Source organism: Eumetopias jubatus, unplaced genomic scaffold, assembly GCF_037043125.1.
Source record: "Eumetopias jubatus isolate StellerSeaLion01/CBP00866 unplaced genomic scaffold, mEumJub1_p1.0 scaffold_5, whole genome shotgun sequence".
NCBI classification, from domain to species: domain Eukaryota; kingdom Metazoa; phylum Chordata; class Mammalia; order Carnivora; family Otariidae; genus Eumetopias; species Eumetopias jubatus.
Window position 1 is genome coordinate 148269570 of NW_028274811.1, and position 18885 is coordinate 148288454.

The 18885-nt window shown below is 40.8% G+C and overlaps 1 protein-coding gene across 1 annotated transcript in view; it reads right to left on the reverse strand.

The window, feature by feature from the left end:
* The window catches only part of ADCY2 (adenylate cyclase 2), a 400165-nt gene that overhangs the window by 115113 nt on the left and 266167 nt on the right, over positions 1–18885 (reverse strand). Inside the window, exons 5-7 of the mRNA XM_088023724.1 lie at positions 12064–12212; positions 5685–5796; positions 984–1111 (exon numbers count right to left, since the gene is read on the reverse strand). Coding sequence (XP_087879850.1) covers positions 984–1111; positions 5685–5796; positions 12064–12212 — 389 coding nt within the window. The remainder of the gene's footprint in view (positions 1–983; positions 1112–5684; positions 5797–12063; positions 12213–18885) is intronic.

Genomic DNA, 18885 nt, shown 5'->3' on the forward strand with positions numbered 1-18885 from the left:
TGCTTTCCCACTGAGAGCCCCATTTACTCTACCACTGAGACAAGGAAATAGAGCACCAACCACATAATTCCTGTCCTGTTTAGACCAAAAATGTGTGCAGGATAGAGTAAAATCACTTGACTAAAATAGGCAATCAAAAACCCCAATACACTAAAATCTTTCAGTCATATAATCAACAAACAAGAGCATTTACCATTTATAAGAATATTCTGGCTTCTACCATGGGCATTACTAAAGAACTACATTATGGCACTGGTAACAGAAATTAATTTTGTACCTTACACTTCTATCTAGTACTCGTCAACCATAACATTATTCGACATAAGTATAGCTTCTCCAGAATTATGATAAAAGAAACTATAAATACAATACAGAAAACATACTCTATGTATACAAACTAAAACTAAATTTATAGAGCTGAGAATTTTTGACTAGATGCAGTAATTTTGGAATTTCATATGAATTGCAATCTGGTGGTTTAAACTACCTTCTCCCTGACAACTTGAGTATAGCCATATTGTTTGTCAGAAATTGTTTGTATGGAAGTGTTGAATCGCTAAATTGTATATCTGAAACTAATATACTGTATGTTAACTAAGTGGAATTTAAGTAAAAACTTAAAAAAAAAAAGAAACTGTTTGTCAGATGGTAAAAGCACAGACCTTTTCCTTAAGATTAGAGAAGATATTTAAATGAAAAAAAAAATCACTTTGGAAACAACCCAAACTTCTCCTTGCCTGTAGATTTCTACCTCGGTATTGCTGTAATCCAAGGCTAGCCATAACGATACAAAACACTTCCAGAAGTCTTACTTTGGACTGAGTTACTCACACGCCAATAGTTGGGTCTCTGCACACTTCTATTTAAAGGTTCAATAATGTTTTTAATCCCAGTAGACAGAAACACAGAAACAGTTATGAGTGAGAATTAGAACTTGAGATTCTTAAGCAGTTAAAAAGGATCCTACTAAGCCTTACACTTACTTTATGGCTTCACACATGTCCAGCCCCATTTTCACACAGTTCTTGGCATGGTTTGGGAGAGATATAGGGAGTCCGGACACACAGTAGTAGCAGTCTCCCAAAATTTTTATTCTCATGCATTCATTCTCCTGGAAGAAAAAAATCACAGCATTCAGTTGCACTCAGCGCTCAACAGCGGTTTAGATTTTCCGAATCTCATCAAATGCTAGTTCTACTCATAGCATTGCAGTGACCTAGGGTTTGTGGGGACAGAAATGAGCCCTGGTTGGGCTTCCCTTCATGACCCAACAAGAATGAACCACCCTCACCCATATGCCTATTTGCCAAAGCAGGAAGAGTCAGGAAAAGGGGAAGAAAAGGAAAGCAGAGAGAACGTTCTGGAATGATTTACTCTTAACAGTAGCAGAGGAGTATAATGACAGGATCATTCTCTCCAGCCCAAATATCCCAAGCACTGATGGCAAAATGAGATCTTCTATGCAGAGCAGAATCCTCCAGGACAGTGAATGATGATCAGAACTTGACTGGAATTAGAATCGTATGTCATTCCATACTATGCTCATGGTTTTCTTCATTTATTTTAAAGCTGAAGCATATTCTTACCTAAGAACATAGCTTCTGAAAAACATTTCCATAATACAATAAGCCACCATTCAACACTGCCAAGTGATTTAAAACTTAATTCTGACCTTAGGTTAAACTGTTTTAATATGAAGTGGGACTCATTATTTTTCTTGGCTGGGTTGTTTTTATATTATGATATTGAGATTAGCTTCATTCATATGCATTAATCCTACATGCATGTCTAACTTTTCTAGTTACTTTATAGACTCCTCACTAAGGGAAAAAAAAAGAAAAAGAAAAAAAGGCAAAAGACAAAGAATCAAAAAAACACAAAGATGTACCAAACACAGATCCTGTCTTTCTTAACACTAATGCAGGCTTATACATAAACTGAACAAATCTGGAATAATAAAATGAACATAAGATTTTCTTAGTCTTAAGTACGTGTTAGGTTTGTTGAAGATTTTGCATATTTCTTTCCCTGTGTGATAGAGGGTGCACAAGCTGGGGCATTTTTTCACACTTATCTATGGTGCTAGAGATGATTTGCTTAGTAATTCCTAATTAAAAATCTCATAAGTAAAATGGCAAACAATTACATACTAATAGGGCTTCCATCCCATACTTCCTAAATAGATATTCTGAATCTAGAACACACTAAGATTAACAAAAGTGAATTCTTGGCAAACTTATCAAAGATCAGTTGACCATATACATATATGCATGGGTTTATTTCTGGGCCCTTGGTTCTGTTCCACTGGTCTGTGTGTCTGTTTTTAATGCCAGTCTCATACTGTTTTGATTCTGTAGCTTCGTAATTCATTTTGAAATCAGGAAGAGTGATGCCTCCAGCTTTGCTCTTGCTTAAAATTGCTTTGGCTATTTGGGGTGTCCTGTGGTTCTGTGTGAATTTTAGATTGTTTTTTCTGTTTCTGGAAAAGATGCCATGGAGATTTTGATAGGAATTGCATTGACTCCGTAGAAGCTTTGGGTATTATGGACATTTTAGCAATGTTAGTTCTTCCAACTCATGAACATGGGATGTCTTTCTATTTATTTGTGTCTTTTTAGATTTCTTTCATCCATGTTTTACAGTTTTCAGTGTACAAGTCATCCATCTACTTGGTTAAGTTTATTCCTTAGTATTTTATTCTTTTTCATGATAATGTAAATAGGATTGTTTTCTTGATTTCCTTCTCAGATACTTCACTACTAGTATAAAGAAATACAACTGGTTTTTGTACATTGATTTTGTATCCTGCAACTTTACTGAATTAATCTATTAGTTCTTTTTTTTTTTAAGACTTATTTATTTGAAAGAGAGAAAGAGAGAGCGTGTGCACGCAAGTGGAGGGAGGAGCAGCAGGAGGGAGAAGGAGAGACGGAGAGAAGCAGATTCCCAGCTGGCTGCCGAGCCAGACACGGGGCTCGGTCTCACAACCCTGACATCGTGACCTGAGCTGAAATCAAGAATCGACACCCAACTAACTGAGTCGTCCAGGCACCCCCGCCCTATTGCTTCTAATAGATTTTGTGTACATTTTAGGGTTTTCTTCACACAAGGTCATGTAATCTGCAAACAGAGATAATTTTACTTCTTTTCTGATTTGGATGCCTTTTATTTCTTTTGCCTGCCTAACTGTTCTGGCTGGGGCTTCCAGGATTATGTTGAACGGAAGTGGTGGGAGCAGGCATCCTTGCCGTGTTCCCAATCTTAGGGACAACGCTGTCGGTTTTCCTCCATCAAATATAATGTTAGCTATGGGCTTTTCATAGATGGCTTTATTGTGCTGAGGTTAAGTTTCTTCTGTATGTTATCAGTTAAGAGTTTTTATCATGGAAGGGTGTTTAATTTCACCAAATGCTTTCTCTGCACCTACTGATCATGTAATTTCTACCCTTCTTTCTGCTAATGTGGTCCATCATGTTGATTGACTTGTGTGTTGAACCATCCTTGCATCCTAGAAATAAATCCCAGTCGGTCATTGTGTACGGTCCTTTAAATGTGCTGCTGAACTGGGTTTGCTAAGTGAAATTAGCCTGACTTTATTCAGGACACATCCAGAGGGTAGATACTGCATGATCTCACTTAGACGGGGAATCTAGAATAGTCAAATTCACAGGAGCAGAGAGTACACTGGTGCTTGCTGGGCCTGAGGGAAGGGGAAAACGGGGGGCGTGCGCCAGAGGGCACACAGTTTTAGTGATGTAAGATGAGTAAGTCCTAGAGATCTACTGTACAACATTGTCTCTAGTTAACAATACCGTACTGTATACTTCAGAATGTGCTAAGAAGACAGAGCTGATGTTAAGTGTTTTAATCACATCATCATCATCATCATCATCATCATCATCAATAATAAAGAGGGGCAAGAGGACACCTGTATGTGGTGGATATGTGTATGGCACAGAGTGTGGTGATGGTTTCCCAGGTGTATGCTTATCCTCAAGCTCATTACATTTTATATATTAAATATGTACAGTTTTTCATATGTCAATTATACCTCAATAAACTGGTTTAAAAGATTAAAAAATAAGTGAATGATTTTGAGTTCCTGAGCTTGGTTATGTGCTTTATGTAGAATTTACTCAATTGGCTGAGTTATCTGTTGGCTTATGATGCTGTCCACCTCCCTGTTATTTAAACCTGAGGCATAAACTAGTTCCCAAAACATGCTCCCTCTGTGACCAGCAATGGATGGACCAAGCCATCCTAGGCTATAATATGATACTGCCTGGACATTCCTTTTTTCAAACCATCAAACACTAAGTATTTCTGTTATGAGCAATGGATTTTGTCTTCCCCAAACTCATATATTGAAGTCCTAACACCTGGCGTGCCTAACACCAGTATGAACTTGACCTCATTGCAGATATAATTAGTTAAGATGAGGTCGTGCAGGAGGAGGGTGGGTCACCAATCCAATATGACTGGTGTCTTCATGAAAAGGGGAGATTCAGACACTGAGGCTTGCACAGAGGGAGAATGCCACGTTAATACTGGAGCTATGCTGTCACCCGCCATGATTGGGATGTTTCCTCCTAATGTGACAAAAATGACCTTTTCTTAATTCAAACTTTTAAGACATTATTTAAGTTTAAATCATCTTTTTCTAAAAATGAGCACCTAAAACACTCAACCTCTTCCTTTGGTTCGGTAAAAAGAAGAAAGCAGTGCTATACTCTAACTGCTTTTTAAAAAATCTCCAATGAGATCCATCCCGGTCAGGCAGGCAGCAGAAGGCACCTCCGGGGGAGCCTGAACCAGGAGTGACCCTGTGAACATCATTTATTCCTAAGAGGCTTGCCTGGAATGTTCTGTATGGTTTAAAAGTGAGATGAATCTTGCAGGGAACTAAATTTGGAACCAACTCTCTCTTCCATATATAAATAATTCATTTTAATAAGCATAATGAAGTATTTTTTGTTGGAAATAATTCAAAGAAAGAATGAGGCTGACTGGTAATGCTTTATGAGGTGGAAGTAAAGGGCTGGCAAGGGAGGAAATAATTTTTATCACTGTTCCCACCAGCAATCCTCATGGTTCCAGTAAATATGCAAGTTCTAGTATGGTTTTAGATTGCCTGTCACCATTTCCTCTCCATGAGCGTACGAACGGCCAATACGGAACTTACGTTTCTCTCCAAGAGGCAAAAGGGTCAATGGATGTCAATGAGACGAGAGTTAGTAAAAGGCTAGGGTGGGAAACATGCATCCTACTTCAGGGGTTCTCCCAGGGTGCTGAACACATGAATAGTTGCTACTGGATGACAGGCAATCATGTTTCCAACTCCTGACACAGAAATGCCTAAAAAGAGGAACTTAGAACAGCACTGTGCAGAAGGATGTGCATCTTAAACTCACCATCTTGAGTGTATTTACCATATGTGCGCTGAGCTCTCTATAAGCAGGACTGTTAAAAATAGATGCAAACCTGTGCTAATTATATGCTGCAACATGTCTCAACCCTGAGAAATGAGGCTCATCAGAGCCCAATGGCACATAAACCCTACAAATCTATCAACACCAGCCCTAAATGGTGCTCTATGAAAAAACAAAGACTTGATAAGGGACGGGAGAAAAAGTAAGCCACGATTTTATAAATCCTCAAAGTAGAAGGGACTCACTACTGCTCACCTTTGCAATTTGGTCAAACTTTCCAAAGAGCTCGTTCAGCATGTGGACCAATTCTCCTGGAGAGCAGTCACTGGCCAGCCGGGTGAAGCCAACAATGTCAGCATACAGGATACTGTGTGGACAAGGGAGGAGCGTTTGCAAGCTCATATTTGTTAAGAAGTAATGATACTTTTTTCCCTTAAAAGAGTCTATCATTTTTTACATTTATATTAGTATTTTACAAGAAAAATGTCATCCCCTGGGTAGGAAATACATAAACATTTTGCTAAACTTTCCCATTAAAAATGTTCTTTGTGTGATGCTGAGTTTTTATAATTAAAATGGGAGAAGAAAAAACCACATGATGCACTCTGTCCATTCTAGTCCATTTTAACTGATCGCCTTTATTCCCTCACGGCCAGTCCGTCCCTCCCTCCCTGGCTGATGTGGTATTCGTCCTGAGAGTTCACTATGCTGGCATAACTCAGATATCAATGGACTATGCTTCTGTCTGCACTGTTACGTGCATTTACATTATAAGAATTCCTAAAGTACTGGCAGCCAAATAATAAAAGCAAATTCTATTTTTACTGATTCGAAGAAAGAATAACAATCTTCTTAAAAGAAAGAGTACTTAACAAAAGGTTCTGAATGACTTACTCTTTGCCAGGATGAAGCAGACATGGTGCATCTCCCTCAAGCTTGGAGTGTAGGTGGGGGTATGCATTAAACAAATAAGGAAGGACACTAGCAATGTCCAATCACAGTGATAATAAGCGCGCGCGTGTGTGGAGGGGGGCGGTTAGCTGGTGACAAGTCTGGAAAAGCTTCCCTCCATGGGACGTACGTGCTAGTGGGATGGACGTCAGGTTTCTCTGAGCCGTATCTGTGTTTCATTAACCTTCAAGGGCCAGCATAGAGAAACACAGCACCAGGATGTGCATTATCACTTTTCCATACAACAACATGCTTCTGATTTGTATAAAGGCCTCACAAAGATGCCTGAAATTCCTGCCAGCAGCTGGAGATTCAGATAATATGGTTTAAGATATACCCTGAAACAAAACTGACTGCCACTTCATACCCCTTTGGATGGCCATTATCAAAAAAATAGGAAGTAACAGGTGTTGTCAAGGGTGCGAAGAAACTGGAACACTTGCGCATTGCAGGTGCGAATGGAAAACGGTGCAGCCACTCTAGGAAACGGTACGGTGGTTCTTCAACAGATGAAACAGGATGACCGGATGGCCCGCCAAGTCCCCTGCTGGGAATACATCCCAAAGAACTGGAGGCAGGGACTCAAACCGGTATTTGTACACCCATGTCCATGGCACCATTATTCACAATAATCAAAAGGTAGAAACAACCCAAATGTCCACTAAGGGATAGATAGATAAAGAAATAGGGTATATAACTACAATGAAATATTATTCAATCTTTAAAAGAAATGGAATTCACCGGAAACAAGAAATACATTATATGTTAATAAAAATAATTAAAAAAATAAAAGAAATAGAATTCTGATACATGATACAATATGGATGAACCTTGAAGACATGATGCTGAGTGAAATAAGCCAGACATAAGAGGACAAATACTGTATGGTTCCACTTACATGGGATCCCTAGAGTAGTCAAACCCTAGAGACAGGAACTAGGAGGGTGGGTGCCAGAGGCGGAAGTGGGGGAAGGAAGCTGCTGCTGAATGGGTACTGAGCTCCCAGTCTGGGATGAAGAGAAAGTTCTGGGGATGGATGGTGGTGATAGTTGCAGAGCAATGGGAAGGTGCTTGACGCCACCGTGCTGGACAATTAAAAATGGTTAAAACTGTGTTATGTTAGGTATATTTTGCCACAATAAAAAAAGTAATGTGGCACTGGCCTGCCTGATCTTAGGCAGAAAACAGTTGGCTTTCTGCTGTTGGCCGTACCCCATTCACTGTGCCAAGCACAAGGCTAGCGGCTTCACCTTGGAGGAAAGACTTGGTCCTCTGCCGATGACAAAAGCTGGGGGAAAACTCTCTGGTCCAAGAAAATCAGGGCTGCAGGGGCTTCCGCACTCTCCATTCTGTTCAGATGGTGCCATCAAACCTTCCCTATTTCCCCCAGAGCACCCTGTAGCAGCAAGGATCACAGAAGCTGAGCCTGGTCCAAGATGAAAAAGCTCAGAGAGAGTGTCTGATCCAAGGCAGAATTGGGAGGGAGAATGTGCGAATGGACGTTGAACCCACTTGTTGACAACCTCCACCATGCTTCCGGTGGTCCAATCTTGTAGTGGGTGAAGGCGCCCACAGATAGGCTGGCTGTAAATGTCTTACAATGGTCCGAAAGTTACTTGGCAGCCAGGAGGTTCAAAATGTAAACAGGTAATTGTGATGCAATGTGCAAAGGGTTATAGGAGAGGAAGCAAGGTACTCTGTGGGATCATTCAGGTACCCGACCTAGATCATTCGGGCCCCAGCAACCTGGAGTAGGCATGTCAGTTAGAATCACAGCCCTTTCATCCAGAGCCTTGTGGACAGTATTGTCAGGTGCAATAGAGAACTAGACAGATATGGGAGAAATGTAAGAAGGATGAACCAGGTATGTTGGATGAACATCGGATATGGTGGGCAGTGTGTCTAGGAGAGGGAGGCGTCAAGGAAGACCCAGTTTCTGGTTGATAAGGGGGCTCAAACCTAGCTCTGAACAAATCAAAACAAGCTTGTAGGGGAAGATGGCCAGTTCAACTCTGGTTGTGTTGAGTTTGATGGTGGTATAGGTGGAGCATCCAAGCAGAAGATATACATTAGGTGAGTGAGAATGGAAAGCTATGGTTGAGTTTTCCTCCTTTTTTTTTTCTTTTTTGAAGATTTATTTATTTATTTGACAGAGAAAGAGAGGGTGAGTGGACATGGGGGAGAGGGAGAGAGAGAATCTCAAGTGGACTCCACACCCAGCATGGAGCCTAATGAGAGGCTCGATCCCATGACCCATGAGATCACGACCTGAGCTGAAATCAAGAGTCAGACGCTCAACTGACTGAGCCCCCCGGGTGCCCCGGCTGAGTTCTGCACCTTAGCTTCACACAGATGGTAACTAAAATCCTGAATGAGAAGTGGAGAGAACAGAGAGGAGCTAGGAGAGAGCTCTGAAAACACTCCTTTACAGAGAGGCTAGATTTAGGGAAGGGAAAATGGCCAGGACATGGTAAGAGGAGAAAAGGAGTATGATGTCATGGAGTCTACAGTGAGGGAGAATTCTTTAAGCAGGACGGCAAGGTCAACTGGCCAACCATACTGAGCTGTGAGAGGTAAGGATGCAGAGGCTTAGTCATACACAGATCTGGGAGCAAGGCAGTTGGCGAGCTGAGCAAGCATGAGTTCTGCGACATGGTGGAGGTGGGTGGCAGAAAGTGAGGATTTGAGGAGGGAGAGAAAACAGGGAAGACTAGTCAGATCGTGAGGAACAACCTTTCTAGAATCTTGGCTATGAAAGGGAGAAAGGGCAGGTTTCAGAATTGGATGGTGGCATTGAATTCCGGGACCTGTGGTTATTTTCAAAGACGGGATGCGTTTGTGAATGCTTCAGCCCTAGTGGCAGGTTCAGAGGAAGATGCTGAAGATTGGGAAAGCAGCTGATAGCTGCTACCTTTCCATCTAGAAATTCCTCTCCTCCTAATGATTATTCACATTATTATCATCCTCAGAGAGTAAAGAGCTAGGATATGTTATTAACAGAGAATACACATTTTTTTGAATGAATGGCCAAAGCTGAACTAAAAGTTAACAGATCTTTACTGTCTACAAACCTAATAACTCTCATCCAAAAAACTCCCCCCAAACCCCTCAGGTATTGACTGCACTCTCCGCAATATCCATTTACCATGTCTGCTTCTTTGCTTCTGCTTAGCCTGTCCAGGATGAAAAAGTCATGTTTTCCTATTTCTTATAAAAATAATTGGTATACCATGCAATTTACATATGCTTTTACATTTTTAAGTTTAGGTATTTAAGTTACTTTAGAGTCCTAACTATACTGTGTGAATTTAAATTTAATTCGACACTGCAAATATATTCTAGACGATCTCGGAAGGCGCTTGAAGTTGCTTCTCCTATCCTTTGCCTTGACAGTGTGGTAGTCAGCTTCCAAGATGGCGCCAGAGAGACCCAAACCTCCTGGAACTTACTCTCTTCTATCATCCACACTCCACTGGGTGGGGCTGATCTGTGTCACCAAGAGGTTGCTGCAGGAATTACAGCAATGAATTTGCAAGCCTAGATCATAAAAGAACTGCAGCTTGCCCCAGGCTCTGTCTTGGATCCCTCGCTCTGGGGAAGCAGGCTTCCTTGTTGTGAGGTCACTCAAGTCACCTGTGAGCAGGCTCAGTGATGCTGACCTGAGGCCTCCAGCCAACAGTAGGGAGTCCTGTAAACCACGTGAGGAGCCGCCTTGGAGGCAGGTCCCCCAGCAGTGCCCCCGACACCAGGCCTGAATCCACATCAAAGACGGTAAGCCAGAACCACCGGGTGAAGCTGCTCTCAAATTGTGACAGAAACTGTGAGATGATGTTTACTGTTGTCTGAAGCCACTAGGTTTTGGGGCCCTTTGTTACTTAGAAATTGGTAGCTAATACACACAGCACGGGGAGCCTTCATCACCTGCCTGGGGTTTGCGGTACCATCGGCCATTTTCATCAGGCTCTTTGTTCCTGGATTATCTCACAGAAAGTCAAAGATACTCGGGGACCCTGTTCAGATATGGCTGCATTTATCTTTACATGTGTAAAATACTACATTTGTGACTTAAAACTCTTCCCTCAGATAGGAGGGATATTGCTGATTTTCAGACAGCTAAGGCTGGAACGGGCATTTTCTAGTATAATACACCTTGTAGGATACCATGAGAATGTTTCTTCTTTAATTCTTCAGGTGAAACGCTTAAAAACCTGAAGGCACGCCAATGTTTTAAATCATTTTACTCCTTAGCAGGTGCGAATGTTCTTGAAATACATTTATTTTTTTTAATCCCTCAAAATAGTAGGGACTTAATTTTTTTATTTTACCCCTGATTCTTCATTTATCCACTGCTTCCTTAGTTCTCACTGATATAGTTTTTTCTATTATTGCTTTCCCAATTTGCATTTGTCATGATACATTTAGCTCCGTGCGTGCTTGGGCCATGTTTATCACTAGCTCTACACACCTTTCCTAAAATCTGGGGTCAAAATGAGATGTATCTTAGCAAGGTAGTTAAACTGCAGTTAAACTGTAGTGGCAAAATGGAGTCAAATTTGTTTCTTATTAATAAACTTCAAAAATCCTTGACTTGCAGCAACCAGACTGGAAGCTAGGATCATGCACTGGAAAGGATCCGAGCTTGAGAGCAAAAGGCCAAGTATTCAATGCTCAGCAAATTGTAGTTATATTTGTGGTTGTTGTTCCTGAACTATTGAACCGGGTGGGCAATAATATCAAGGTGGAATGAATGAGGTCAGATGCATGAGGTATTTATCGAGAGAACCTGGCAAGAATAAAAAGCACTACTGCAATCTAGTTGAATGGATGTAAGAAAAAAACCCGAAAGAAGTGGTATGAAGCTTGGGTTGTCTTGGAGAACGGTGAGGGACCAGACACCTGGGTCTGGAGGGGCCGTGTTCTGCTGCAGCTGGGAGACGGGCAGCATGGGAGGAAATGCCTCCCATGCTGAAGTGAGGGCCTGCACAGCTCCTCTCTGGAGGAGAGCTAGGGGAGAAAGACACCCCACATGGTTCTCCTTCTGGATCTCAATCTCATGCTGATAACATGTTAGTTTCCCACTTCCTGTGATTCCAGGAATGGAATCAATCCCTGGGAAGCAGATGGGACTTTGACAGACTTGGGAAGCAGGAACTTGCACTATTAATTAATTAAGGTGCACATCAGTCCCCTGTGATATTGGTCACTGGCTGGCCACACCCCAGAAACCCATCATTCCTGATGGACAGGAAGTGCTCTGTTCACTGAGGCCCTGGCCCTGCCAAGTCCCTCCTGAGGAATCAGGTCTTGTATCAAGAGCCCAGTGGCCCTACCTTCAGTCTTACCACAGAGCCGAGGGTCCTGGGCTCCGGGGATGCCAGGAAACCTGACCACGGTGTTCCCAGAGAATGGACCCCACTAACCACCTCTCTCTCCTTTGTGACGGAAGGTCAGCCATACAAAGCAGGGCCATGACGGACAACAGAATCCAGTAAAGTGAAGATTCTACTTCCTTGTCTTCCGGTGAAGGCCATGAGAGACAGCAGGAGGTGGGGTGGAGTGGGGACTCCATTCACAGTTTCAGAGGAGACAGGATTTTGTGAGATGTGAGCTCCCAGTTACAAATGGCCCTAGGCTGGCGAGCCGCTCGCCGGACTTGCTGAGGAACAAGAACAGAGCAGCGTACCTCACGTTGGTGTGTCGCTTGACATACAGGTTGTGAAAGTTGTTTGTGTTTTCCATTTGGCCGGCTTTGGGGCCCTGCAGCCTCTGGATGATCTCGGCTTTCATTTCCATGGCTATGTGAGCCGGCAGCAGGGAGAGCAGAAGCCGCTCCTGAAACAGGGTGTGGAAGACCAAGACATTTCAAATCATTACGGTAACACCCAAGTCATCTCTGAAAGCATCACGGATCTGCAGAGGGTCCAAGTCGAGGACTCTTCCAACAAGTTAAAATATGGAGTGTAGAAGGACATGCTGAAAAAAAATTCAAACTTTCTAAGGTCAGCGTGTGTTATATTATTTATTATTTATGGAATTCTAAGTATGTGTTCTTCAGAGTGGAGAATAAAGGTAAGCAAAGATATTTCCTCCACGGATACTATTTACCTACTCTGATTTTAAAGCAGTAAAGCAGAAATGATATAAAAATGCCAGAAACCTATGGTCAGTCAAAGATAGAAAACACTCATTTTCGCCTGCCTGTTCATTTGGGAGATAAAGTACAAGCTTTATTGCATTTCAGAAAGTCAACAAATATTCTGCACATCCTAAGTAAGATAGTCAAATATTTCATTTCCTCTGTGATGACCACCCAAATCCCCTTTAGTGATTCTAATCTATTACAAAGACAGTCAGGAATAGCATCTATAAAATGTCACGTATAAGAGACTACAGGTGGAACACAAGGAAATGATAAATTATGAGCTTTTCTTGTATTTTTGGTCTTTAAATACAGCAAACAGTAGCATGTAACATTACAGTTATTTTAATATATGCTTATTTTAGTTAGAGTGACATTTGCAATATTTTTTTTTTTGAGAAAAAGTATCAAAGAAGGGCAATCTTTGAAACTTTGTACTCATCTTTAGTTATTTTAAACATTAATTTATTGTAGCAGTGCCTGGGTGGCTCAGTTGGCTAAGCACCTGATTCTTGGTTTCGGGTTGTGATCTCAGGGTTGCGAGATCGAGCCCCACGGTGGGCTCTGTGCTCAGCACAGAGTCTCCTTGAGATTCTCTCTCCCTCTCGCTCTGCCCCTCCTGCTCATGCTCTCTCTCTCTCAAATAAATAAATCTTTAAAAAACATTAACTTATTATAGAAAACACCATATTCTTTAGGTATTGTGCATTGAGCAACTGATATTCAGTGTTGATTAAAAAACATTTGTTGAACTATTTTCTCTGTCTTCCACATTTTCTGTCTCTTTTTTCTTTCCTTCTCATTCATTCATTCATTCATTCATCCATTCATTTATGCGGACAAAGTGATAAGAGAATACAGGGGAAGGGAAGCTGGTCTTTGCTCCCAGGTTTAACAGGGCTGGTATCCCTTTGGGCTAACCCTCAGGGCACATCATTTTGGTGGCTGCGGGGAACATCCACCGAGGGAGCAGAGGGAAGGCCTGGAGGGCATCCTGATGAAGATGCGAAGACCCTCACTACAGCCCCTCCCCAGCCTGCTCCAGGGGAAAGAAACAGGTACAAAGCTAATAGGAGAACCGAGTGGGTACCTATGGGGGGGATCTCAGTGCATGGTAGAGTGTTTCACCAGGAAGTGGCATAACTGAGTGCTGGTCATTTGTTCCATCATTCATTAATTTATTCACGCATTCAGAAAACATCCATCATTGCCCATTAAATGCCAGGCCCCATGATAAGCACTAATGGTAGATGCAAAGAAGAGTGAGTCAACATCCCTGATATCATGTTGTTCATGATCCATCAGGGAGCCCACACACAGTACACTTGCCATCAGATGAAGCTGGAGGAACTGGCTGGTGTTTGAAGGAAGCCACATGCCTGAGATGTGGGAAGAGAGGAGGGAAACTAATAGTCCAGGAGCACCTGCTTTTCATGTGAAACAAATGAGTCAAAACAACACCCCTATTTGATTAGTACTATCACCAACCTCTTTGCAAAGAGGCATTTGGGTAGATGGCCAGGTGCTAACAGTTGTCATAACACAAGTGCTGATACTGGTATGACAAAGGGAATTTTATTGGTACTTAAGAGATTAAGAAGACACTTTTTATTTAATAATTATGTTCTTACTTTTGTTAAATTCCCCTTGAAGTTTCCATTTAATTACAATTAAAAAATGGAAAAACCAAAAGTATTTAATAAGTTAAATGTCCATATATACATCTGAGTAAATATAAATTAATATTAATTTGTACAAAATCATGAGGATAGCGTCCTGGGTGATCTAAAATATAACAGAAATTAAACCTACAATGGCATTAACACAAAAAATGAAGTGAGCGTGAATGGAGTTAAAATGTTCTGAGGCCCTAGGATTACATGGGAAGTGGCAAAGGTAGCAATTTATAGTAGAATGCAGTAAGTCAAGGATGGATATAATTTCTACATTAGCAACGAAGAACGGAAGGATGTATGACTAGCAAAACTGAGATAGGAATTCTTATTAATCCAAAATAGTCATAATGAAGAGTCAAAGAAAACTTAAAACAGGTGAAACAAGCAGAGAATAAGTTAGAAAATGGCTACTATTGGCCTATTATACCAGATATTACACTAAATGTAAATGAACGAAATACTCCAATTACTTGACTAATACTGTCAGATTGGATTTTAAAAAAGGCAAAATGTAACTCTACTCACAATAGGCACATCTTAAATATAAGAATACAGAAATACAGAAAATAAGATACCAAAAAAAGATAAATTATGAAAACCTTAATGAAAAGAAAGCTGGTGTAGCTAAATTAATATAAAATAGACTTTGTAGATATTTCAGTCTTCAGGGAAAGAATGGACAAGTCCACATATTTTCTAGAATGTTTTTTTGAGAGGAGTAAATAGTTTTTGCTATGGACATTGGACATACGTCTTCAAATGTGGTTCCTCTCACTCACAGAAACTGGTGATATAAAAGGAAATAAAGGGGGGGCCTTGTACATTGCTTTATTGTTCAACTCCTGGAGGAATTCCTGGAAAAGAATAGTTGCTCTACAGTTATTTGTTGAATGAATGAGTGACCTACTATGCATTTTATCTGGGATGCATCGAAGACAAATCTAATTTCAAAGTTTCTGTTCACTGTCAGTGGTGACCAGGGCGGGGACCCGGGGACCTGGGTAGACAGTGCTCAGGTTTTAAAGTCATATTAATGACCTTCTTGATCACAAATACCAGGCCTAGGCACAATCTACACTAGTGATGTTCAGACAAAGGAAAACTTGACTATTCTGCAAAATAAAGGTAGTGATTACTTTGGGCTTTCCTCTCTGGAAGACAATCACACTGTGGTTATGGGCCCAGGGAATGGAGGGAAAGAGTGCAAGACTCATGCAGAGGGAGGAGAGACCCCAGTTTCACATCAACAGGCTGCACCTACGGAGAAAGAACACATTCCAATTTCCCCCATGTTGGGAAATGGCTGGCGGACATTGGTAACCACTTGAAATTACATTCTGATTTTATTCTGATCCTAAGCTCAAATTCCCTTCTGTTATTCCCCAACTTTCACTAATGATCTCTCACAATATAGCAGCATCATGTTAGTTTAAAGTGAGGAGGTGCGTTCAAATTTTGGACTTAAGCAAAACGCTCAAAGAGTAGAAAATACGCCTGACTGTGTGAGACATCTCAGCAGGCAGCCAGGGGCTAGGATAAGCAACACCAGGAGGATGGAAAATACTGAATTCAATAATGGAATAAAAAAATCAAGTAATATTTGGGTTTAGTAAAGAAACGGGTAGCCCCAGAAAAATGGACCCATCTGGAATTCAGAATACCAAGAAACCACTAATGACATGAAAATACACGTTCAAATTTTAAAACTTGAAAAAAAGTCTGTGTCCTTGTTAGGCACAAATTGAGTTTGGTTTATTTGTTTGATGGCTTGGTGGCGACACAAGTCAGTTCTCTCTCCGATCTAAGAACCCATGTGGAAAGACAATGGGATTTATGGGTTTTTTTTTAAAAGATTTTATTTATTTATCTGACAGAGAGAGGCACAGCGAGAGAGGGAACACAACCAGGGGGAGTGGGAGAGGGAGAAAAGCAGGCTTCCCGCAGAGCAGGGAGCCCAATGCGGGGCTCGATCCCAGGACCCCGGGATCATGACCTGAGCCGAAGGCAGACGCTTAACGACTGCGCCACCCAGGCGCCCCCCCTTTTTTAGAAGATTTTATTTAAGGGATTTATGTTTTAAATAAATGATAAACCCTTTTGAAATCTTGATATCAAGACTCATCATTTACTCATCTTTTACTACCCATCCCCCAAATACACAAATTTGCTTCTTATCTTGAATTCTTCCATGTGCTGGCCTTTGTGTCCAATAGGATGGTTAGACATTTGAGAAGTCTAAAAGTCATAAAACACATGATATATCCAAGGAAGTATTTAAGATAGATAGACTTTGTCCCTTAAAGTTTGGGACTGAGTTCCACTAAGGCAACATTTACTTAAACCCATTTCCACAGGGTTTGAGCACACTATACATACTAAGGAACACTGTGTGGGATAATATAATAAGTATAGTAAATATAAATATATATTTAATATTTATTAAATATGGGGGATAATATAATAAATATAATAAATATAAAATATAATAAATATAAATATAAATAATATAGTAATAAATATAAATAATAAATAATATAATAATAAACAGAAGAATTTCTGTTTATTGATTGATGTATTGGATAGTTGGGTATAAGACCAAAATGTTATAAAGGAGTCATTATGTTAACAATCTGTTTCAACAAATAGGGGAAATCTAGTGAGGAATGTGTGAAATTGCCATCAACAATAATCAGGGGGCCTATCTGCTCATATTCTCAGACGTGAATAGAACAACCCTGGATGGGAGCCAAGGGAGGCACAGTGCTCTGAGATGCCATCAAATCTCTGTCATCATCAAAGCAAGTAGACATGAACTATGAATTTGTGAACTTCTGAAACAGTAATAAGGAATGTTAGCACGTACAACGTAACAGATTATAAATCTGGACCTAGGCTATCTTTTTAGAAATCCCAGTGGAATCTGTGTGTCTACAGAGAGGTCTGGTTATTGGCTTAATTTGATTAAAACCAAGTTTGTATTCTTTCTGGTGGTGATGGATGAGTCAAGGGCCATGAAAAAATAAAATTCACCAGGCCATAATCCTCAATTTATAGCGTTCTGCTCTATTATCTTACGATGATTACCTGTGTGTGTGCGTGGATTCTGTGCAGTCTTCTGTAGGATTTAAAACAATCAGTAGCCTTTCCCACTGTTTACACTCACTTCTAGTCAGGCTTCTTGCGGCTGGTGCTGTCCTGTTCATGTTCCCTCTGCCTTTCTTGGAAGCTCCCTGCAGCTTATTCCTTACAGTTTCATGGGTCTCAACCAATGAGGGAGTAACTGATGGATAAGTACCCCAGCTCCTGCACCCACATCCCTCAGCAGGAAGATCTGAGCATGCACGCCACTTCCCACTTCCCACTGAGGGTCTCCAGCAAGACTGAGCCCTGGATGCCACCAGTGGTTCCTTCCAATGGCTTACTTACCTCCCTCCCTGATCAACTCCCTCACTCTGCTATTTGGAACCACCTTCCAACTAAATTACTCCACCCAGATCCTTGTCTTAGGATCTGCTTGGGGGTAAATCTAACTGAGATCTTTCCCTTCTCTCCTCCTCATATATTCTCTAATAAGAATAGGCTAAATCCCAAAGTTAGCCTTTCTTGAAGGACCGAGTCCATGAACAAAAAAAGAATCCAATATAGTAATTCTCTTTCAGGCCCATAGGTTCATTTAATGACCAAATGTAAATTATGATCTTTATTTTAGACTCAAATGTAGATGGATGACTGGCTTTTTATAGGTAGTTTCAAAAATACAAGATGTGTGTGTGTGTGTGTGTGTGTGTGTAAGCCAAAATTTTCTTTTTTCTTTTTTTAGTGTTCAAGAATCCGCGTGAATTTAGACTGGAATTGAGATTTTAGTAACAGCCAACCAGACAAATGAAAGAACATGAGGCGCCCTTACTACCATGCTGTTCTAGCACTGCCAGGGGAAGGCAGAACGTCTGATTAGAGCTCATGAATGGGGTCCTTGCTTTGGGGTCTGCACATGTCCTCTTGGTGATGACAGCATTGGGCAAGAGGGTGAGCCTCAACTAAAAGCCTGTACTGAAATCTGTAAATCAATATACTTTTAAATTTATCTTTTTTTTCCCTTACAAAATGCTATACTCTGCAGAAAAAAAAGCCCAATATTATAGCACACATGATAAATTTCAACTCAATTCATAATCTGACAAGGTTAATATTTCCATTAATATTTCAGGTTTTTGCTAATGCAGCTGTGTGCCCTGCCAAATTATCGGAAAGCGACCCACAAGTGTAAGTGCTTAATATACCAGATAGAACCTGGCTACAGGCTCCCTCCAAGCACTGGAAAAATTCCTTAAGGGGATTTCTGGAAAATCAAGTGTCATTAGACTGACTGATGCATACCATTACTACTTCTTTCTCTTCCTAGAAAAGACTGTCTAATGACAGAAAATCTGACTAATTCTAGCTTATTCAAAGGTTATCTGATAAACAACTTGGCCTTGACTTGAGGGGTCTATCTCAACACATCCTTTTATTAAACCTCCAATTATTATTCATTAGTATTTTTTTCCCTAGAATTTGTTCTTTTAAATTGTGCCTCAGAGAAGAGCTACAGAGTTAGTAAATTTCAGTGCACTATTGATCAAAGTGTAGGACATTTTGAGCTCCAAAGTGTTTCTAATATAATGAAACAAAGCAGACATTATAACTTTCT